This window comes from Pituophis catenifer, unplaced genomic scaffold, assembly GCF_029215685.1.
Source record: "Pituophis catenifer annectens isolate HBS135680 unplaced genomic scaffold, rPitCat1.0.hap2 SCAF_17, whole genome shotgun sequence".
Taxonomy (NCBI): domain Eukaryota; kingdom Metazoa; phylum Chordata; class Lepidosauria; order Squamata; family Colubridae; genus Pituophis; species Pituophis catenifer.
In genome coordinates, this window is record NW_027256897.1 from 3,522,697 (window position 1) to 3,545,810 (window position 23,114).

The 23,114-nt window shown below is 45.6% G+C and overlaps 1 protein-coding gene across 1 annotated transcript in view; it reads left to right on the plus strand.

Moving 5' to 3' along the window:
* Positions 1-9,625, plus strand: part of CCDC180 (coiled-coil domain containing 180) — a 45,059-nt gene extending 35,434 nt beyond the window's left edge. The window contains exons 28-37 of the mRNA XM_070955779.1: positions 821-941; positions 2,358-2,441; positions 3,275-3,347; positions 4,452-4,593; positions 5,297-5,457; positions 5,952-6,089; positions 7,172-7,283; positions 8,424-8,529; positions 8,884-9,022; positions 9,452-9,625. Coding sequence (XP_070811880.1) covers positions 821-941; positions 2,358-2,441; positions 3,275-3,347; positions 4,452-4,593; positions 5,297-5,457; positions 5,952-6,089; positions 7,172-7,283; positions 8,424-8,529; positions 8,884-9,022; positions 9,452-9,583 — 1,208 coding nt within the window. The 3' untranslated portion in view covers positions 9,584-9,625. The remainder of the gene's footprint in view (positions 1-820; positions 942-2,357; positions 2,442-3,274; positions 3,348-4,451; positions 4,594-5,296; positions 5,458-5,951; positions 6,090-7,171; positions 7,284-8,423; positions 8,530-8,883; positions 9,023-9,451) is intronic.
* Positions 9,626-23,114: the final 13,489 nt, after the last annotated feature.

The window sequence follows — 23,114 nt, forward strand, 5'->3', positions numbered from 1 at the left end:
CCAATATTTGAGGGGCTGCCACAGAGAGGAAGAGGTCAAGCTATTTTCCAAAACACCCGAAGGCCAGACAAGGAATAAGGTACGGAAACTGAACAAGGAGAGATTCAACCTAGAACTAAGGAGAAACTTTCTGACAATGAGAACAATCAACCCATGGAACAAAAGTTGCCTTTGGAAGTTGTGGGAGCTTCAATCCTGGAGGCTTTCAAGAAGAGACTGGACTGCCATTTGTCAGAAATGGCATAGGGTCTCCTGCTTGGGCAGGGGGTTGGACTAGATGACCTACAAGATCCCTTCCAACTGTTTATAATCCTGCCTCAGCTCCTAGCGGTTCGAAAGCAGGCAAATGCAAGTAGATAAATAGGTACCACTTGGGTGGGAAGGGCACGGCATTCCCTGCACCTCGGCATATACTCATGACCACGGAAGCGTCTTTGGACAACGCTGACTCCCTTGGCCAAAAAGACGGAGAGGAGCACCTCCCCTGCAGTAGGACACTGCTGGCCACGGGGAAAAGGAACCTCTGACTTGACAGATGTGGTGAAAATCCAGTTTCCAGCCGCCACGCCGGCATGGCTGTCAAGAGGAAAGATTGAATGTTAAATAGAGAAGTCCAACAAGGACCTTCTGGGGTTGGAAAGGACGAGGGCAAGGTGGACGTCGCCTTAGATCCTCACCCAACGTGGATAGCATGACGTTTCGGAGAAAGCGACCTCTCTGTTGGGTCATCTGGAAATCCTCAGCCACCGCTTCTCGGATCGGTGCCTCCCTTTGCCCATCTCTTGCTTAGTTCCATCTTTTCCTTTCTTTATTATTTCAGAATTTCCCAACCAAGCTTTCCCGCCCTTGTTTACTCCGGGCGGTCATCGTGAAAGCCTTTCGTTGGGAGCAACCTATCTACTGGCCAAGAAATCTAGTTCCATTACCAAAGTCTCCGGAAGGTAAGGATGTAATAAACTTAGGTGTGTTTAATCTAGCGAAGAGAAAGATTGTGGGGTGGGGGTGGGGGGACAGTACTTGACAGAGAAAAGAGGGTGGGCTTATTCTCTAGGGCACCAGAGGGCAGGACGAGAAGCAATGGATGGAAGCCTGTCAATGAGATCCAGCTTAGAATTAAGGAGAAATCTCCTGACAGTGAGAACAATTAATCAGTGGGACGGTTTGCCTTCAGAAGCTGTGGGTTGCTCCATCACTGGAGGCTTTCGAAAAAAGAGCTATTTGGACAGCCATTTGACTGGGATAGTATAAGGTCTGCCTTGAGCAGGAAGTTGGACTAGATGACCTCTGAAGTCCCTTCCAGCCCTCTGACTCTATTGCCTGTCCATCAGTCCATTATCTCTATTGCCATCCATCTGTACCTATCCATTATCTATCTTATCTATCTATCAATCTATGCCTGCCTGCCTGTCTATCTCGATTCTGTCTGTCTGTCTGTCTGTCTATCATATCTGTCTGTCTGTCTATCCATCTCTATCTGTCCATCTACATCTATCTATCTCTAATCTCTCTATTTATCTCTTTATTGCTATCCTATATCTCTATCATCTATCCATCTCTGTCCATATATATTTATCTATCTATATATCTCTATTTATCTCTTTATCTCTATCCTATCTATCTCTATCGTCCGTCCGTCCATCCATCCATCCATCCATTCATCCATCTATCTATCTATATCTATCCATCCATCTCTGCCTGTCCATCTATATCTCTCTCTCTCTGTCTCTATTTATCTCTTTATCGCTATCCTATCTATCTCTATCATCTGTCTATCTATCATCTATCTATCTATCATCCATGTCTGTCCATATATATATATCTATCTCTATCTCTTTATCGCTATCCTATCTATCATTTGTCTATCTATATCTATCTATCCATCCATCTATCTATCTATCTATCTATCTATCTATCTATCTATCTATCTATCGGTTTCCAAGAAAAGATTGAACATTTGTCCGAGATGATATAAAAGTCTCTACCTGGATCGCAGGGCATCGAATTAGAAAACCTCCAAGGTCCCTCCCAGCCATAGGATTCCATGTTCTGTGTGAAAAGCATCTCCCATTCTTACTTCTCCCTCCAGCTTTGTTTCCATTTTTTCCCCTCTGAAAATTGAGCAGGTTTCCCACGATCCATTTTGGCTGAAATGTGTCGTTTAAAGCAGATACGATTCCCTTTGGACTTGTTGCCTTCTTTTTGTTCTCCCGGAAGCTGGCCGAAGCGTTATTTTAATTTCCAAAAGTTCGTCGATCCCGGTGGCATTGATAAAAATTAAATCCGCTCCTGGATTAAAGCGTTGCGGTGCTGGCAGGTTGGGAGACAGCCGTTGTTAAATTGTCTTCTTTGCAATGCAGCGGGAACTCCATCCAAAAATACACCCGACTTACTAAAGCTGACAGGAAGATGCTGATTTTCGGAGGCCAGCCAAAAGAGACCGAGTGAGTCCAGATTATTTACCTTCCAGACTCCACAGACCTGGAGTTTATCTGAGTTAATTGACTTTTTAAATGTTCCACCTTATTGGCTGGATTGACGTATCCTAATGCAGTTTCTATAAGTGATGATAGGTACTCCTTGACTTAACAACCACAGTTGGGCCCAAAATTTCCATTGCTGACGCGAGACAGTGGTTCAGTGAGTTTTGCCCCGTTTTACAACCTTTCTTCCCAGGCGTTAAAGCGAATCGCTGCAGTCGTTAAGCTAGCCCCACAGCCTTTCGATGAATCTGGCTTCTCCATTGATTTTGCTCTGTCAGAAGGCCGCAAAAGGGGACCACATGTCGCACGGTCATAAGTATGAATTAGTTGCCAAGTCTCCGAATTTTGTTCACATGATTGTGGCGATGCTGCAATGGTCATAAGTGTGAAAAACGGCCATAAGTCACTTTTTTTCACCGCCATTTTAAGTTTGAAAGGTCACTAAGTGAGCAGTTGTAAGTCAATGACTCCCTGTAATTAGGATAGTGTTAGGCAATACTGTCCCCAGCATGTGATCTGCAGGTTCCAAACACAGCAGATACCAAGCGACGTGAAAAATCAAAATATCCCTTCTAATCCCATAAAGCTACTTCACCATGAATGATATTTTTTTTAAAGAGAGGAGAGAATAATTTAGCATTTGACAAGCCTGTCATTTTTTTCTAAAAAAAAAAAAAATTAAAATCTACTCTTTTTAAGTTTTCTTATTTTGGCACTTTTTTTAAAAAAAAAAAAACCAGAAAAGCGATAATAAGATCGTGAAGTAATATCTCGTTTTAAATTGGTTGTTCTAGTTCGGATTACTTTACCGGAATCATCTTCAATATCCTGTGGGACAATTTTGATAACATCATGAACGTTGCTGAGGTATTTATTTTTATTTATTTATTTTTATCAAGCATATATAAGATTACAGATAAAAGTCTAAACATGATTATGAAGACATGAAATGGAGGAGCTTAATTTTTTTAAAAAAAATCTATTATTTTCAGCCCCTCCAGTTTTCTTGGCAAGCTTTTTTTTTGGAAGTGGTTGGCCATTGACTCATTTCTTGTGCTGAGAGAGAGGGGCTGGCCCATGGTCATCCTGGTTGGCTTCGTGTCTAAGGCAGAACCTGAACTCGCAACCGCCTCCGTTTTTAGTCTAGCACCTTAACGATTATACCAAACTGGCTTACAATTATTACTACATAAACCCTCAGTAATGCAATTACAAGATGAAAAACTATAAAGCAATAGATTAACTAATACACAGCCCAAAGACGCTAAAAATCCAGTTTGTCACGCTGGACAATATGCAGAATTATAAAAAAATATTCAGGGGGGAAAAATAGGAAACACAAAGAGAGTTGTGCATTGTGATGCTGCGGAAAGAAGTTATGGCCTCATCTAAGCCATAAGATATGTGAGAACTGGTTGGGTCTAGTGGTAAAGACTAGAGGCCGGAAACTAGGAGATGGTGAGTTCTAGTCCTGCCCTATGCATAAAAACCAGCTGGGTGACTTTGGGCCAATCACCAGGAAGCAATGAGTTCTAGTCCCACCTTATGCATGAAACTGAGTGGGTGACTTTGGGCCAATCACCAGGAGACGGTGAGTTCTAGTCCCGCCTTAGGCACAAAAGCCAGCTGGCTGTCTCTGGGCCAATCACCAAGAGACAGTGAGTTCTAGTCCCGCCTTAGACATGAAAGCCAATTGGGTGACTTCAGACCACTCCTCTCTCTCAGCCCAGTCTACCTCACATAGGAAATAGGAAAATAGGAAAAGCAAGGAGTTATGGGGTGTGTTTGCTGCCTTGAGTTATTTCTAAAAATAATAATGGCGGGATACAAATACATTTTTTAAAAAAACACAGAAGGCGATTCCTTTTGCATTTCTTTTGTTCTTCCTGGACAACCGAAAAACAAGCCTCCTTCTAACCCGGTGCTCTCCCTGGGTTTCCTCCCTGCTTCCCGCTTCTTCTTTTTCTGAAGGAATTCTACAAAAAGGACAAGCATCAGATTACGAAACCGGACTGTCTCCAAGAAACCTACGACCTGTGCATTGATGCTTTGGGTCAGAAGATGCTGACCTACCTTTTCCAATCCGACGAGTACCACATTGCTTGCATCTCTGGTAACGCTGCATCTTCGATAAAGGGGAATTTGGCTGCTCAGAGTCATCTGATCGTGAGATGGACGGCATATAAATTTGGTGGAGATAGTTGGATGGATGGATGGATAGATAATGTAGAGATGATAGATAGATAGATAGATAGATAAATAGATAGATAGATAGATAGATAGATAGATAGATAGATAGATAGATAGATAATATAGAGATAGATAATGTAGAGATAGATAAAGGCCAGTCGATGGGACACGGTGGCTCAGTGGCTAAGACGCTGAGCTTGTCGATCAAAAGGTCGGCAGTTCAGTGGTTCGAATCCCTAGTGCCGCGTAATGGGGTGAGCTCCCGTTCCTTGTCCCAGCTTCTGCCAACCTAGCAGTTTGAAAGCATGTAAAAAAATGCAAGTAGAAAAATAATAGGGACCACCTTTGGTGGGAAGGGAACAGCATTCCGTGCGCCTTTGGCGTTGAGTCATGCCAGCCACATGACCACGGAGACGTCTTCGGACAGCGCTGGCTCTTTGGCTTTGAAACGGAGATGAGCACCACCCCCTAGAGTCGGGAACGACTAGCACATATGTGCGAGGGGAACCTTTACCTTTGCCTTAAAGGCCAGTCTCAAAACGAAAATTTTAAGTTTCTCAGACTACCAAACCCTGAATTCCACCGAATAAACCTGAACGGACCTTCCATTCCATGAACTTTTCCAGAGTTCCGGGTGCAGCTGAAGACTTTCGAGGAAGAGCTTCCTCATGTCGTCCGTCTGGCCATCGGCAAAATCTTAAAGGATCACGAACAGTTCCTTGCCGAATCCACAGAACAGATCCGGGGCCACCTGCAGGACCAGCTGAAAAAATGGACTGCTATAAAAGTAAGTTGTTTCAAAGCCACTGAAATATTTTAACCTAGTTCTTTCCCCCTGGTTTAAAATGTTCCTTGGCTACCATCTTTTCCACTCCTGGCCACAAGAAGACAGTCTGGTCTAGTGGTGAAGGCACAGGCTAGAAACCAGGAGACAGTGAGTTCTAGTCCCACCTTAAGCAAGAAAGCTGGTTGGGTGACTTTGGGCCAATCACCAGGAAATGGTGAATTCTAGTCCCGCCTTAGGCATGAAAGCCAGCTGGGTGACTTTGGGCCAATCACCAGGAAATGGTGAATTCTAGTACGTACGAAAGCCAGCTGGGTGACCTTGTCACCAATCACCAGGAGACGGTGAATTCTAGTCCCGCCTTTGGCATGAAATCCGGCTGGGTGACTTTGGGCCGGTCCGTTTCTCTCAGCCCAATCCACCTCACAGGGTTGTTGTTGTTGTGGGAAAAATGTGTCTGATGGCCATCAAAGCGAGCTTTGCCCTTTCAATTCAAGGACAAAAACATGGCCAAATTGCACACCAGTTTGGGACACCCGGACAATATCCCGGTGCTGGAAGCCTTGTGCCAAGAGGAAGAGAAAAGGCAAGTCGAGCAAGTGGAGAGCATCCTGGTCTGCACCAAGAGGCTGGAGGTACCTCGTGCTTTTTTTTTTTCTCTTCTCTTCTCAGAGCCCCACATTTATCAAGGGTTGCTAGGAAGAAAGGTAGCACTGAGGACGTTATCAATCGGCTAATGAAACGTCTGCAAGGAAACAACCAAGCTCAGAGAGCTTGAAGGATCCCCACAGTCCCCCTTCTCCTCCTCCTCCTCTCCTTCCTCCTCCACACACCCCCACTCCCTTCTAGCACTGATGTCATTACCTAGTTGGGTAATGAAACATCTGCAAGGAAAACAATCAAACTCAGAGAGCAGAAAGACTCCACGGTATCTATCTGTCCATCCGTCCATCCATCCATCTACGTCTGTCTGTCAATCATCTATATCTATCTATCTATCTATCTATCTATCTATCTATCATCTATTATCTATCATCTATCTCTTATCTCTTGTCTTATGTATCTATATTTATCTCTGTTTCTATATCTTATGTATCTATCCATATTTATTTATCTCTATCTTTATGTATTTATATTTTTCTCTATTTCTATATCTATCTATCATTCTATCTATCTATCATCTATCTCTTGTCTATCGTTATGTATCTATCTATAACTCTTTCGATATCTTATATATCCATATTTATTTATCTCTATCTTCATGTATTTATATTTTTCTCTATTTCTATATCTGTCTGTCTGTCTGTCTGTCTGTCTGTCTGTCTGTCTGTCTATCTATCTATCTATCATTCTATCTATCTATCTATCTATCTATCTATCTATCTATCTATCTATCTATCTCGCTGATGATGTTACCCTAGTTTGGGTAATGAAACGCCTGCATCAAGGTGCTCTCTGAGCTTGGGTGCATTTCTAGGAAGCAAAAAGTGCATTTCTAGGAAGGGTTCAACCCAGTCAAATTTGAACTGAAATCCCGCCCCCCCCTCCGCTCCCCAAGTCAATCACAGCCCCATGAATGAGCAAGGATTCTAATCTTACATAGCGCCTTTCCCTGAGTCTTATGTAGTCTCCGGAGGCCTAGAGCCCTCCTAGGAACTTGTTCTCTTTGTGTGCCAGCTTCTTCACTCTCCTGATGGTGATCCCCCCCCCGCCACAGGTGTGCGTCACAGAATGTGCCCAAAAGTTTGTCTCTACCTTGGCCACTTGCACCGAGACCATCCTGATGGAGCTGGACAACAGCCTCACCATTGACGACGTCCAAGTAGGAAGTAAGTCATCACCAGTTGGCCACCTCCATTTCCGACGCACTTGGAGAAGCAAAGCAGATCTGAAAACATTCCTCGTTCCTTTAGCATCGTGGTTCGCCCGCCTGCAGAAGTGGGGGGGGGAGATAATTTATACAGAGAGTCCTCACCTTACGACCACAATCGAGCCCAAAATTTCTGTTGAAAAGTGAGACCTTTGTTCAGCGAGCTTTGCCCCATTTTACGCCTCTGTGTGTCATTAAGTGAATCACTGCAGTTCTTAACTTAGTCCCGGGGTTGTTAAGTGAACCTGGCTTCCCCATCGACATGGCTTGTCAGGAGGTCGCAAAAGAGGATCGTGTGACACACACATCCCCGAGACGCCGTAGCCAGTGGCGCTATGCTGTTCTATTTAGCCTCGTTTTTTAAGCTGCGCACATGCGTGCAAGCAAGCCGCGCATGAGAGCAAAGCACGCACTCACATTTTCGGTGTTAGGTGAACCGGTTGTTAATTCATGTGCAGCCCATCTTCTGGCCGCATAAATACAAACCCATTGCCAAGCATCTGAATTCACCTCAGGGATAGATGCAACGGTCGTAAGTGTGAAAAACCGCCCCGTCGCTTTCTTTTCAGTGCCTTGGTAACTTTTAATGGTCACTGAATGAATCCTTGCGAGTCAAGGACTCCCTGCAATAACTTAACCGGGCCACGTGAATGGATCACAACAAGGGGATAATCGAAATGGCTGTCAGGCCTGGAAGCCATCTTTAGTATTAGGCCTTCAGACCTGCCACGTTTACTGCTGTGGGAAACTGGGAGGGGGGGTGATATATAGTCAAAATAACATTCCTTTCTCAGAGAGTCAAGGTCATCTTGCCCTGCATCTGGAGTTGGATGACTGGGAGGCATCTCCAGTTGGGATGGTGCTTTGATTGGACCAAGTATGGACATGTGGGTGCAGGGGGGAAGGGATTTGGGCTTTCCTTTGGGTGGGGAAAACCAGGGAGCTTTCAGATTCGGGTTTCCCCAGACGTGCCAATATGACATCTCTAATAAAATGGAACTTTGAGGAAACTCAAGTCTCGGGAGTTTTCTTCCGTTAAGAGTATTCCTTGGGACCCTGACAATGCCTCTTTCTCACCCGATCTTGTGTTTTTCACCAGAAACGGAAAAAGTCCGAGAGAAAACCATCACCCTGATCCGTCGTAAAAAAGCCGGCCTCTCCTTAGAAGTGGAAGAACGGAAACTGGTGGCTGAACGAGGCAGCAGGTGACGTATCTCTGTCCTCTTGACGGGGCGCGGATGATTTTACACCCACCTCCGCTTGGGGACGGGCCCAGCCTGGGACCAAGATCTTAGTTGACAAAGCGATGCTTTCTACAAGCGGTCCTCGACTTAACGACCAAAATCGAGCCCCAAATTTCCATTGCTGAGCGAGACCGCCATGAAGCGCATTTTGCCCCATTTTACGGCCTTTCTCTTCCCACCCCCCAGTGGTGAAGCGAATTATTGCAATTCTTAAGTGCGTGACACGGTTTGTTAAGTGAATCCGGCTTCCCCGCGGACAATTGCGAAAGGTCGCGAGAAGGGGAATCACGGGGTTGTCTGTTTGCCTTTTTGCAGAACCTGGCCCGGCATCCCACAAACCACCATCCCGAGTCTGCCGAATCAGGTGATCTTTCGAGAAACGGCGTCCGTGACCACAGCCAAAACCACGCTGGGCCACGTCGCTGCGGTGGAAGAGAGAGACGCCGTTTACGCAGTACGTAGTCGGGCTTAAGGCTTCTCCTGGAAGCCACAGAGAATTCGCTGGAAAGAGAGAGACTCTTTGGGTCCAAAGTTAGCAACTTCGGGATGAGCAAATGTTGTTTTTTTTTCCCATCCCTTGTCAGAAGTTAGTGACACGATTAAGTGAATTTTACCACATTGGATGAACTTTCTTGCCAAAGTGGTTTTCTTGCAGGCGTTTCATGACCCAACTAAATAACATCATCAGTGCTAGAAAGGAGTGGGGGTTTGCTCTCCATTTATGTATGATTTATGTTTATGTACAGTTACTGGTGAGAATGGGCATAGGTTCCTTGATTAGCCTCTTCTCTTCGCTTTTGTATTTTTTAAAAATCACCTCTTGGTCACTCTAAAAATGCCAAATTACAACCGGATACTGAATTTTCTCCTTCGGCTTACATAGAAATTCAAGGAGACGCTCCAGATGGAATTTGCCAGGATCAAGGAGGAAAACTCCGCTCACCTCATGAAAACCCAACACTGGGCCCACTGGTGGAAGAAATCCGTGCAAAAAATCAAACAGCTCTATTTGTGAACCAGTCTTAATCTCCCAGGATCCACGTTTCCTCGCCCTCTCCCTCCCCCTCCTCCTCGTTTGTGCGATATAGACGTATAATTTCCATCTGTAGGAAAAGAAAAATGTTTAGTCTGAAAAAATTAAAAAAAACGCTGCTATTTTTGTATATCTTGGCATCTTCCGAAAGAACGGATGATTGGCGTTTCCCAAATTTATCAATTTTAAGGCCTGTGGACTTCAACTCTCAGAATTCCCCTGCCGGCATCTCGTTAGCAATACTTACTGTAATTATGACACTATCCCATTCTGTATTTTCTAAGTACAGGTAGTCCTCGACTTACGACCACAATTGAGGCCAAAATTTCTGTTGCTAAGGGGGGCAGTTAAGTGAGTTTCGCCCCATCTTACGACCTTTCTTATCACAGCGGTTAAGTGACTCATTGCAGTTAAATTAGTAACACGATTAAGTGAATTTTACCACATTGGATGAACTTTCTTGCCAAATTTGTTTAAGTGAATCGGTTAAGTTAGTCCCACATTTGTTAAGCGAATCCGGCCACCCCATTGACTTTGCTTTTCGAAAGGTCTCAAAACGGGACCAGGGCACACCACAAATCGTCATAATTATGAGTCAGTTGCCAAGTGCCTGAATGTTTTGATCACGTGACCGCGGGGGATGCTGCAACGGTCGTAAGTGAAAAACCTAAGTCATTAAGTCACTTTTTTTCAGTGTCGTAAATTCGAATGGTCCACTAAACAAATTGTAAGGCAAGGACCTCCTGTACTTTAGTAATACTCAATTATAAAACAATGCCTATTTCAGGGGTGAAATCCAGCAGGTTCTGACAGGTTCTGGAGAACCGGTAGCGGAAATTTTGAGTAGTTCAGAGAACCGGTAGCGGAAATTTTGAGTAGTTCAGAGAACCAGTAGCGGAAATTTTGAGTAGTTCAGAGAACCGGTAGTGGAAATTTTGAGTAGTCCGGAGAACCGGTAAATGCCACCTCTGGCTGGCCCCAGGTTTGGGGAGGGAATGGAGATTTTGCAGTATCCTTCCCCTGGAGTTGGGTGGGAATGGAGATTTTGCAGTATCCTTCCCCTGTTACGCCCACAGAACCGGTAGGGGAAAATTTTAGATTCCACCCTTGGCCTATTTGTTATTTTCCAAGTATCATTTTTCTCGAGCTGTGTGCAAAATTGACTCATCAAACATTCTTGAGTTTCATGCTTTTGGGGGGTTTTTTTCCCCCTCCCACCAGATCTCTACTAAATATGGAAGTGATGCTTTCCACCAAGAGAGAGAGAGAAAGCAAAATAAAGATTTAAGCTTCTCTCTGAGCTGCAGTGTGAAGATTAAAGACTTAATTGTTGGGGCTTCATCACTTCGTCTGGGAGGTTTAAATAACTTCCAAGTTAGCTCTGCCAAACGTAAAACTGACGGGATCTGTTTTCATTCGACCGGCTGCACGGATTAATTTCAACATTTCTATCCTTCCCAGCTGAAAAGAAAACTCCTGGAGATTTGTACCGAATATTAAAATATAAAACCAAACATGTTCAACAGCAGATCCAGGGTAACTTAAAAGACAGTTTGAACCAGTTTTGGGGTTCTTTTTCTTTCCTTCGCTGTTAGCCACTGGACGTAAGGACCGCGTTGGTTTTTTTTTTTTTTTTTGCCACAGTTGTTAAAGCGAATCACTGCACTTAAGTCATCGCGCAACTCCCTCTTACTCCTTTGACTTTATTTTCTGAAGCCTGTTGAGAAACAGGCTTCACAAATAGCGATCGCGTAACCCCAGGACGCTGCAGCCGTCTCCGATGCATTTTTAAAAAAAATTATTTGGAAAACGCCAAAAGAAAAGAACAACATTTTTACAAAGATAAAAACCAGATAGGAACTTTTTTTAAAAAATATAAGTTTTCTTTTCTTTTCTTTTCTTTTTTTTTAAAAAAAGGAAAATAACTCAGCTGGATCATTGCACAGAGCAGGTGATAACTAAGGTCACGTTGCATTTCATAGGATTGCATCTGTGCAGTTACGGTTCATGGCCAGCTGCATCTTCGCCACTGTATCATAAGAATATTGGTTTAGCTAGCTTTGCTTGCCCACGTACAGCTGCGCATGTGACTGGCAGGTTTCTACGCCCCAGAGCACACGGATAAAGACGGCTATGCAAATGCGCCAACATAAACCTCGGAGAGCGCAAACATTGAGCTCAGACAAACTCTCTGTGGCTTCCGGAGCCTTAGCTGCCAAATTGACCCCTTGCTGTGAAATGTGAGAGTCGCAAAACGGACCAGTGGCAGGCAGTTCCTCCACCCGAAATTTCTGTGGCTAAGCGAGACAAGTGAGTTTTTTTGCCCCGCTTTACGACTTCCCTTGCCCACGGTGGCTAAGTGAATCGCTGAGCTGGATAAGTGAGTAACCTGGTTGTTAAACTGACTTTGCTTGTCAGGAGGTCGCTAAAGGAGAACCGTGTGACACACACATCCCTGGGATGCTGCAACCGTCATAAGTACATGCCAGTTGCCAAGCATCTCTGAGCACGTGACCAGAGGGATGCTGCAAGTGTGAAAAACAGCCACAAGTCACTTGTTCCGGTGCCGTTTTGACTTCAAGCGGTCATTAAGCGAACTGTTGCAAGTCCAGGATTTCCTGTGCGCTCGGGTAACGATTCGGTGAGCAGCTAAATGAAAAAGCTCTAGATTATTTTTCTGCTCGTCAGCCCGGGTTTCTGACTCAATCCTTGGTCAAAAATAGCTACGATAACAACACACTCACTCACTCACACACATACACACGACTCGAAATTCATCTGTTCCATCTTCTCCGATCTGTAGTCACTCCGATATAAAAATTGGCCTTTGCACACCGTTCGGTCCTACTCGGCCGCTGCTCCTCAAGTCACTTCCAACTCTTTGCAAGCCACGAATGCCAGACGGAATGTCAGCTAATGGCAGCTTTGAATTCTTGCAAGCTCTGGCTTACAGCGTCATTCAGCCACTCTCTCTGCTGTTTATCTTTTTCCTAATCGCCTTTGATTTATTTTTTTCACCCCCAAGCAGAGTCTTTCCCTGCTGCTCCTCGCCTTTGCATTCTGCATCCCGAATGTGGGAGAATCCACTTCGCCTTCCACGCCTCCAGGGAACCATTGAAACTTCACCTCCTCTGGTGTTTGGGGGGGAATAGTCCTCCTTACCACCCACGGTAGCCTTAAATTGTGTTCTCCGGCAACGCAATCCGAGAGCTTTGGATTTTATTTCATTTCACCTTTCTGATAAGCCAGTTTTCCCCTGTCCTGAATTGCATCTGGAAAACCTGGTGGCCTTGCAGATTAACCGGTTTTCTACAGGTAGTCCTCGACTTAACGACAATTCGCTTAGTGCCTCTTTTGAGAGAGCATCCTCCCTCCCTCCCTTCCACTTTCCTTCCTTCCCTCCCTCCTGATTTCAATTACTTTCCTTCCTCCCTCCCTCCCTCCTTCCTTCCATTCCTTCCCTTCTTTTCTTCTTCTTTCATTCTTTTCCTTTCTTTTTCTTTCCTTCCTTCCTTCCTTCCTTCCTTTTTCTTTGTTTCTTTCTCCCTCCCTCCTTCCTTCCTTCCTTCCTTCCTTCCTTCCTTCCTTCCTTCCTTCCTTCCTTCTTGTAATGGGAAAATTGTCATGAAAAAGAACATTTGGGTAACGGGGAAAAAAAAAAACCCCAAGGAAGTTTGCATTTCAATTTGCTTTCTTGGGGATTTTCTTAAATATACAGTGCTTTCGTAATTTCTAAAATTATATTTTCACTTTGTCATTACTTGAGGGCAGATTAATGAGAGAGAAAAAAAAACAACAATTGTGGAATCAGGCTGCAGCATAACAAAATAGACAAACGGGGAGGTCTGAATACTTTCTGAATGCACTGTATATATATATATTAAAAGTATTTGTACAGCCACCTATCTCAACCAAGTGACTTCAGCCAAAATTCGGCCAAACATAATGGAAAGAATACAAAACCACAATAGGTAAACCATTCTACTCTATTATTCTATTCTGTTCTATTGGTATTCTATTTTGTATTGTTCTACTCCCCAATTTCTATTCTTTTCTATTTTCAATTCTATTTTCTATTCTATTTCCAATTCTATTCTAATTTCTATTTTTTTATTTTCTATTTTCTATTCTATTTTCTATTCTATTGCTTATTCTATTCTATTCTGATTTCAGTTCTGTTCTGTTCAGTTCTATTGTAGATTCCCCCCCCCAATTTGGTTTATACTGTTTGACTGACTGCAAAGGAAAACCGTCTCTTTCCAACCCAGAGAAGGAAAATATGAGAGAAGCTTGTGATTTTTTTTCCACCCCTCCTTTGCTCCGAGGATGTCAGCCTGGATTAGCTCTGCTGGCTGTTCCTCGGCAGAGATGTTTGTACGCTGTGGAAACGCCAGCTTTTTTTTTTTTTAAAGCAGCAAAGCAAATTAATCCAGCTTTATCTCTAAGCCCATGTCTACTTGCCAAATGCGATCAACGTTCCCTACAGGTGAGATCACGGGACGCCAAGAAAGATGAGCGAACGGAATGGCATCTTTCCGCCTCTCCTGTTACGATCATCAGACAAACCCAACTAGGATTAGCATGGAGAGCTAATCCGGGTTTATTTGGCAGCTCAGCCCAAAACCTTTGCTGTGGATGCAGCCAAGTTCCCGTATGCCGTGTTTCCCCAAAAATAAGACCCTGTCTTATATTTTGGTGAACCCAGAAATAAATGCTTGGCCTTATTTTCAGGGAGGTCTTATTATTTTGGGGCGCGTGGAGCAAAAAATAAGTTGACCCCCCCCTCCTCCCCCTTCTTTGTGGCAGCCCCTGTTTGCAACCTGCGCAAAACCTTTGATTTGCAAATGGCTGGTTCATTTGTTTTTTTTTTCAAAAGGTTTTGGCGTAGCTTTAAACTTAGCAAACCTCTTCTTCCTTGCCTTGACCTGTTGTGTCGGCTGTTCTGAAGAGGCTTGAGACAGGCTATAGATCCATGTAGATATAAATAAAGGGATGAATAAATAATATGGCTTAATGAGCAGAGAAAGATGCCTCTCCGATATTATCCTGGGCAACCTCTGCAACAGGGGTGAAATCTACTTACCTTCCCTACCAATTTGGACGTGCGCGCGCATCTCATGCAGGTTTGGACCCTCTGCAATGCGCAAAGCCTTCTGTGCATGCGCAGAGGGTCAAAAACAGGTGAATTCCTGGTTAAAACCAGGAAGTAACAACATCTGGGCGGGTGGGCGGAGCTTCGCACTGCCGCCGCTACCAGTTCGCCGAACCACACGCCGCCACCGCTACCAGTTTGCCTGAACTGGTGCGAACCGGTAGCATTTCACCCCTGCTCTGCAGGCTGCTACTACAAATTTGCCTGGGACAGTTGGCGCTCTCTATACTCCAATAGTCCTCGACTTACCAACCGTTCATTTAGTTCATTTAGCCGGATTTCGCTTAACAACCATGACAAAAACAACGACCCCGATAACGTGGGACGGCACCTCCCTTCACAAGCCATCTCGCTCAACAGCAGAAGGGGCCTCTTTTCTGGGATAACAACCCACAACCCTAAACTGTGACCCTCCGGGATGAATTTTCTACACTGCCAACACTCTTTGTGTTGTGTTGTTCACAATCTTTTAACCCTCCCTACTACACACACACACACACAAACACACACATATATAGAGAGTCTTCTCGTTTCCATAGCAACTCCCACCGGCCCCTTTTTTCTATTGCCCAAAAGCACCAGTGATTAAATATAAATTTTACACACACACACACCCCCCCCAAAAAATTGGAAATAAAAATGGCACGGGCCCGGAGTTTTGCAATGACTTCCCGCCCCCTCCTTCTTCTTCTGCTCCAGCAACGGAAGGATTGGTTTGACTAGAGATGAAGTTGTCGGAGTGGAGGTGGGTGTGTGGGTGGGTGGGCACAGCTTCGATCACGTGGCAGAGGTTAAGGAGCTGGGGATCATCCTCCTTGTTTTGGGGTGGGATTTGGGCAAATTGGAAATACCCCCACTCCTCCCTTCCGGGGCGGTCCCGCTTGGACCAGAATAAAATCTCTGCACACGGTTGTAATCTGGAAATCTGGACTCTTTCCTGCAAAGCATCCTGTGAGCATCTTAAGGATGGATAATTGGATTATGTTTTTCGGGCTTTGCAGTGGGCGATTTGTTAGCATCCGTGTGTGTGTCACAAAACACCTTCTCTTTTTCCCCCCCCTGTGATAAACCGGAGACCCCCCCTGTCTCGTGTGAAAAACCTGGCTGTGTCCCCTTGGGGTTTAGACCAGCCAAAATCAAATACCTTCCAAGTGAGATTTATTTTATTATTATTATTTTTTTTTTGGTGGCGAACGTGGGTGGCCTGCGTGGCAGGTGGTCTCCGTGGCTGCCAAGAGGGAGAATTTCCTCTCCCAATGATTCAAGAGCTTCAATTGGGCTTGGAAGCAGAACAACGTAACACATCGCCTTCTCCATCCATCCCATCATGGCAGCTTCTCTGTGCAGGCGGTCCTCGATTTAATGACCGCAATTGATTTCCATCGCTAAGTGAGGTGCCCGTTAATCCCCCCCCGCCTCCTCTCCTAATTTTACCACCTTTTTGGCCCTGTCGTGAAGAGAGTCACTGAGGTCGTTGAGTGAGTCACACAGTCGCTAAGCGAACCCGGCTGCTCCCATTGGCTTTGCGTGTCGCAAACGGGGAATCACGTGACCTGGGATGCAGTCGCCTTCATAAATCTATGTGTCCCAAGTGTCTGAATTTTGATCCCATGACCGTGTGAGAAGAAAGTGTATTTGTGGGTCTCGGGCATTGTGCGAAACGCAGCAATTTTTTTTTCTCGGGGGTTCTGTTGCCAAAATAAAGCCAAATTCTGCACATGCTCAGGAACCCTGTCTCAGCACCCAATTCAGATTTCATTCTCCTTAAAGATTTATTTCTGTGTATTCAGGGTTTGGGATAGCTGCAAATGACCTCCCTTCAAATCGGCTCATCATTTGGAGATGAGATGATTTCTTTCTTTCTTTCTTTCTTTCTTTCTTTCTTTCTTTCTTTCTTTCTTTCTTTCTTTCTTTCTTTCTTTCTTTCTTTCTTTCTTTCTTTCTTTCTTTCTTTCCTTCCTTCCTTCCTTCTTTCTTTCTTTCTTTCTTTCCTTCCTTCCTTCCTTCCTTCCTTCCTTCATTTTTTCTTTTCCTTCCTTCCTTCCACTTTCCTCTCTCCTTCCCTCCCCCTCCTCCCTCCCTCCCTCCCTTCCTTTTCCTCCTCTTTTTTATTTCTTGCTTTCTTTTTCTTTCTTTCTTCCTTCCTTCCTCTCTTTTCCTCTATTTCTTGCTTGTTTTCTTGTTTTCTTCTTTTTCTTGCTTGCTTGCTTACTCTCTCTCTCTCTTTCTCATTACGTAAATGTTTAAATCCTTTTTTCGCTTTCGTTATTAAACCACAATCCTGCCCCCACAGAACGGAAATGTATGTTTTCTTTTTCAGTTCTCCATTTTTATTTTTATTTTAAATAATGTCTGAGAAGTAGGCTGTATAACAGCCCCCAAACCCAAACAATATCCCATCGATTGCCAATCAGTGAAACAATCGCAATAATTTTAAATATATAACCACTATAATGTCCTGGCTGCTGTATGTATGCGGGGTTTTTTTGGACGTTCTAAGTTTTGTAATTGCTTTAACTGTTTTAGAATTGTAAGCTGCCTGGAGTCACTGGGATGAGATGGGCGGCTACAGAAACCAATCAATCCATCATCAATCCATCAATCAATCAAATAATACCGTTATTTGAGGACTAGGTGGCTCAGTGGCTAAGACACTGAGCTTGTCGATCAGAAAGGTCGGCCGTTCGGCGGTTCGACTCCCTAGTACAGGTCTCCTGCGTGAGCAGGGGGTTGGACTGGATGACCTCTAAGGTCCCTTCCAACTCTGTTACTGTTCAATAAAGCTCAGATACAGTTGCCTTCATGTGCTGTATCAGGGTTGCTTTAAAGCAAGGTGGCATCCCTCACCTGTGAGATAGCTTTCCTTTGGCATTCTGCACATGCTCAGAAACAGCCTTGTTTCTTGGTTTTCCACGGTTTTTTTCTTTCAGGAGAAAAGACACTTGACAGGCCAGATTTCTTTTGGACGAGGGGAGGGAGAAGTCTTTGTCCCTTCCTTCCTTCCTTCCTTCCTTCCTTCCTTCCTTCCTTCCTTCCTTCCTTCCTTCCTTCCTTCCTTAAACCCCTTAGGCTGGCTAGCTGGCTTTCTGCATGCGCTCAGGAGCCCTGGCCAAGGCATCTTTAGCTCCCCACCGTTTTTGTGCTTCTTCCTTCCTTCCTTCCTTCCTTCCTTCCTTCCTTCCTTCCTTCCTAAAGAGACAGGTTAAACCCCTTGGGCTGGTTAACTGGCTTTCTGCACATGCTCAGGAGCCCTGGCCAAGGCATCTTTAACTCCCCACAGCTTTTGTGCTCCTTCCTTCCTTCCTTCCTTCCTTCCTTCCTTCCTTCCTTCCTTCCTTCCTTCTTTTCCTTCCTTCCTTCCTAAAGAGACAGATTAAACCCCTTGGGCTGGCTAACTGGCTTTCTGCACACGCTCAGGAGCCCTGGCCAAGGCATCTTTAACTCCCCACAGCTTTTGTGTGCCCTCTTTCTTTCTCTTTCTTTCTTTCATTCCTTCCTTCCTTCCTTCCTTCCTTCCTTCCTTCCTTCCTTCCTTCAATCCCTTTCCTTTCCTTTCCTTTCCTTTCCTTTCCTTTCCTTTCCTTTCCTTCCTTCCTTCCTTCCTTCCCTCCTTCCCTCCTTCCTTCCTTCCTTCCTTCCTTCCTTCCTTCCATCCCTTTCCTTTCCTTTCCTTTCCTTTCCTTTCCTTTCCTTTCCTTTCCTTTCCTTTCCTTTCCTTTCCTTTCCTTTCCTTTCCTTCCTTCCTTCCTTCCTTCCTTCCTTCAATCCCTTTCCTTTCCTTTCCTTTCCTTTCCTTCCTTCCTTCCTTCCTTCCCTCCTTCCTTCCTTCCTTCCTTCCTTCCTTTCCTTTCCTTTCCTTTCCTTTCCTTTCCTTTCCTTTCCTTCCTTCCTTCCCTCCTTCCCTCCTTCCTTCCTTCCTTCCTTCCTTCCTTCCTTTCCTTTCCTTTCCTTTCCTTTCCTTTCCTTTCCTTTCCTTCCTTCCTTCCTTCCTTCCTTCCTTCCTTCCTTCCTTCCATCCCTTTCCTTTCCTTTCCTTTCCTTTCCTTTCCTTTCCTTTCCTTTCCTTTCCTTCCTTCCTTCCTTCCCTCCTTCCCTCCTTCCCTCCTTCCCTCCTTCCTTCCTTCCTTCCTTCCCTTTCCTTTCCTTTCCTTTCCTTTCCTTTCCTTCCTTCCTTCCTTCCTTCCTTCCTTCCTTCCTTCCTTCCTTCCTTCCCAAAGAGACAGGCTGTTTTACCTGCTCGCCGGTGCCTGAGTCACGTTAGCTCTCCGCCCCTTTCCACGCCGTGCCTTCCCCCCCTCTCCCCGCTTCCCGGCTTGGATCCGCGCTCCTTTCTCCCACCCCCAACCCCCGGGCGCTTCCCTTCGGCTCCTTCGCCTTCTACGCTCCCCCGCGCGATCCTAAGCCCAAGCTTATAGGAGGGGAGGGGGAAGGCAGGAGGCGGGCTCGGGTCTCCCCGGGTGCTTTATTTGCAAAGCCTTGCCCGCGGGGCTCCGCCCGTCCCCCCGAAGGAAAAGCGACCTTGCTCTGGGTGCAAAATTCAACCAGCCGCTGCTGCCCGCCTGAAATTGACGCGACCTAGCTGGCTTACAGCCCAATGGTCAATTTGACCGGCAGCTTCGCTGCTGCGTCTGCCCGAGCTCCCGGGGCGGGCGGGCGAGGTGGATGGAGACGTTGATCGGGGACGATCGCCCCAGCTCCGCCCGGAGAAGGCGAGCAGGAAGCCCGGATTATTATGGGTTTGGAGGAGAGCTGCTGAACAGCACCGGGGTGGCAGCGACGGCGGCGGCGGCGGCGTTCCCTTGGCCAGCCCTGCGCTCCTCCACCTGCCGCCTCTTCTTCTTCTTCCTCCTCCTCCTCCTCCTCCTCTCCTAGCCCCCCTCCCCGGGCCTGGATCGCCCCCCCCTCCTCCCTCCCCATCGCCCCCGCCGTCTTTCTCCTCGCCCGGCTCCCTTAGAAACGATGAACGGAAAACAATGATGCTGGAGAGCCAGGTAAGGCGCCAGGCTGGAGAAGACCTGGAAGGGAAGGGAAGGGGCTGAGGAGGGAGGGAGGGAGGGCTGCGTCCTCACGACCCTCGCCTTTCTTTGGGGGGGGGGTCCGGGAGTGGGTGGGGGGGGACCGCTCAGGAGGTTGGCACCGGCGGCGTTATTAATTTGCCTTCCCCCCTCTCCCCCCTAGCTAAACTAGGCTTGGCACGTGTGAATGCAGCTGTTGGGGGCTTGTTGGGGAAGCCCACATTCGCCGTTGGGTGGGTGGTGGGTGCGGAGGGCAGGTCCCTTCTGGACAGGGGAACTGGGAAAGGGGAACTGGGAAACGCTGGGAAAGACCCAGGCTTCCGTCTTCCTAAGGATTCATTAGAACAAGAGCTTTAATGAGAGGGGTGGGGGGTGTTAAAACAAGGGCCGGCCGCCCACACAGTGGTCATTGCATTGGGGGGTGTTGGTGGGGTGGACTAGATGATCTTTAGAAGCCTCCCGACTCTGGTGATCTTTTTAATGGTAGAGAAGGAACTTGGCTACACGCCTTAGAGCTGTCTTCATTTTCAAGCCCCTGGGATCATCAGCCCCACTGCTGGGCCCTTGGGGGGGCTATAATGACCCCCCCCCCCACTTGGAAAGGTCGATAACGATGCTTCCTTCCTTCCGAATCATTAAGATTACAGGTAGTCTTTTTTTTACAGTAACCCTTTTTTAGCCTTTTTTAGTCTTTTTAGTTTTTTAGCTTTTAATTGTCAATGGGTTTTAATTCGAATTGTTTTAAATTTGGGCCGAAGTGTGTAATTCTTTTAATAATTTTAAATTTTGTATTGGTAGGTGTTTTAGTTCTGGCTGTGCACCGCCCTGAGTCCACTAGGAGAAGGGCGGTATACAAATTGAAATAAATAAATAAATAAATAAATAAATAAATAAATAAATAAATAAATAAATAAATAAATAAATAAATGGATGGATGGATGGATGGATGGATGGATGGATGGATGGATGGATGGATGGATGGATAGATAGTCCTCGACTTACAACCCCAATGGAGCCCAACGTTGATGTTGCTAAGCGAGACATTTGTTCAGTGCCGCGTTTTTAACAACCTTCCCTGCCATTGTGGTTTTAAGCGAATCGTTGGCTTTGCTGATCAGTAGGTCGTCAGAAGCGTGACCCCCAGGGACGCTACGACCGTCATAAATTTTGATCATGTGGGCCGCGGAGATGCTACAACGGTCGTAAGGGTGAAAAAAAAAAACCCGGCCCTACGTCACCTTTTTTTTCCCCCAGTGCCGTCGTAACTTTAAACGGTCACTAAATGAACTGCCTGTACCAGTAGGTAGGAATGGAGGATGGGCAATGTGGGGTGAAGCTTTTAGAGGGTCGTACCCAGATCTCGAATTGCGGCTAGAGGGATATTGGGGCTCCCAAATTGAGCCCACAAAGCCGTGGGATGCGACGCGCATAAATTCCCAAGTTTAGGATTCTGCCGTTCTTCCCCAGTTTTGCCACCTTCGCGATGGAGTAAGAATTACCTTGGAAACGTTAAAAAATGCGTTGGCTGGTCGGCTAAATCTTGAATTTGGCTTCCAGATGGATGAGAAACTTGAAAGCCATAGATGATATTATTATTAAACACGAAACTCAGTCAACCGAACATTTAGAAATGTGTCACAAATTAGCACTGACTGGTGCTAATGGTTGATACGGGTTGCTGCCAGCATCCTAGGGATCAACCAAGTATCTTCTTAAAATATACGATGTTCCGAGTAGCGCAGTTTTTTTGCAGTTCCGCTGGTGTCATTGCAGGAAGCTGCAATTTCTTGATGTGTTTTGTAAAATTCTTGGACGTGGTACCAAGTGCCCCGATGACAATGGGGATCACTGTGACATGTTTCATCCATAATCGTGTACTTTCGATGGCAGGTCACGATATTTTGTGATTTTATTTCCAGTTCTTTTCCTTTGACTCTGGCGTCTTCTGGTATCGCGATATCAATAAATTGTTCGCTTCGGCCCTCGACAACTGTGATATCTGGTGTGTTGTGTTTCAAATGACTATTATTATTATTAATATTTATTTAATTCATTAAACATGAAACTCAGTCAACTGAACATTTAAAAATGTATTGACTGAGTGCTAATTGACGGGTGCTAATGATTGACACGGGTTGCTGCCAGCGTCCTAAGTATCAACCAAGAATCTTCTTAAAATATACGATGTTCCGAGTAACGCAGTTTTTTGCAGTTCCGCTTGTGTCATTACAGGAAGCTGCAATTTCTTGTAAAATTCTTGGACATGGTGCCAAGTGCCCCGATGACAATGGGGATCACTGTGACATGTTTCATCCATAACTGTGTCGTTTCGATGGGCAGGTCGCGATATTTTGTGATTTTATTTCCAGTTCTTTTTCTTCGACTCCGGCGTCTCCTGGTGCAGCGATTTCAATAAATTGTACGCTTCAGCCCTCGACAACCTTGTTATTTGGCGTGTTGTGTTCCAAATGACGACAACGATGATGATGATGATGATTATCCTTCAAAGTTAAGGCACAAAGAACCTCACCCATTAAGAGATCCTTTCTTGGAGGGGGGAGGGAAGGTAAATGGGAATTCAGCTGGTTTTTTTGGGCTTAGCCAAATAAGCACCTTGGCTGCTGACATCAGCTGGAGCCGACAGGGCCTGTTTCAACCTGTGTTGTGTTGTGCCATGTCTGCATGGGGCAAAATGGCACCAGCAGGGTTTAATTTCGGCTGTGAAAACAAGTCGTGTCTGGGATCTACGTCTGGGAAGAGAGGGTTTGTTGACGGCTTCAGAGAAAACATTTCCGTAGACAGAATAACAGAGTTGGAAGGGGCCTTGGAGGTCTTCTAGTCCAGCCCTACACACAGCGAGGACACTCTACGCACAGGATTCAGGTTTACTAACGGTTCTTCCTGATCTGGCCAGGAGGTGGCGCCAGCTGCTTTTGGTGTAGATGCAAAAGACCTTCTAAATAAAAGAACAATTTGTTCTGACATTTTATACAATGACTAAAAGACTTAATCGGAGACAAGGGCCCGTGAATCACCATTTTGTATGTCTGCCTTTTTTTTTGTAGTAGCTGAAACTCTCGGCATTCCAGATCATACCTTTCTGGTCCCAGCTCAGCCCCGAAACTGGGATTTTCTGTTTTTGGCAAGCTTGATTGACACCAGGCATCATCATCGCTCGTTGCAATGGATCTGAGCTGGGTGGGATTGGCTTAATTATAAGTAGTCCTCGGCTTACGACCGCAACTGAGCCCAATATTTCCGCTGCTAAACGAGACGTTTGTTAAAATGGGTTCTGTCCCATTTTACGAGCTTTTTTGCCGCATTCGTGAAGTGAATCCCTGTACTT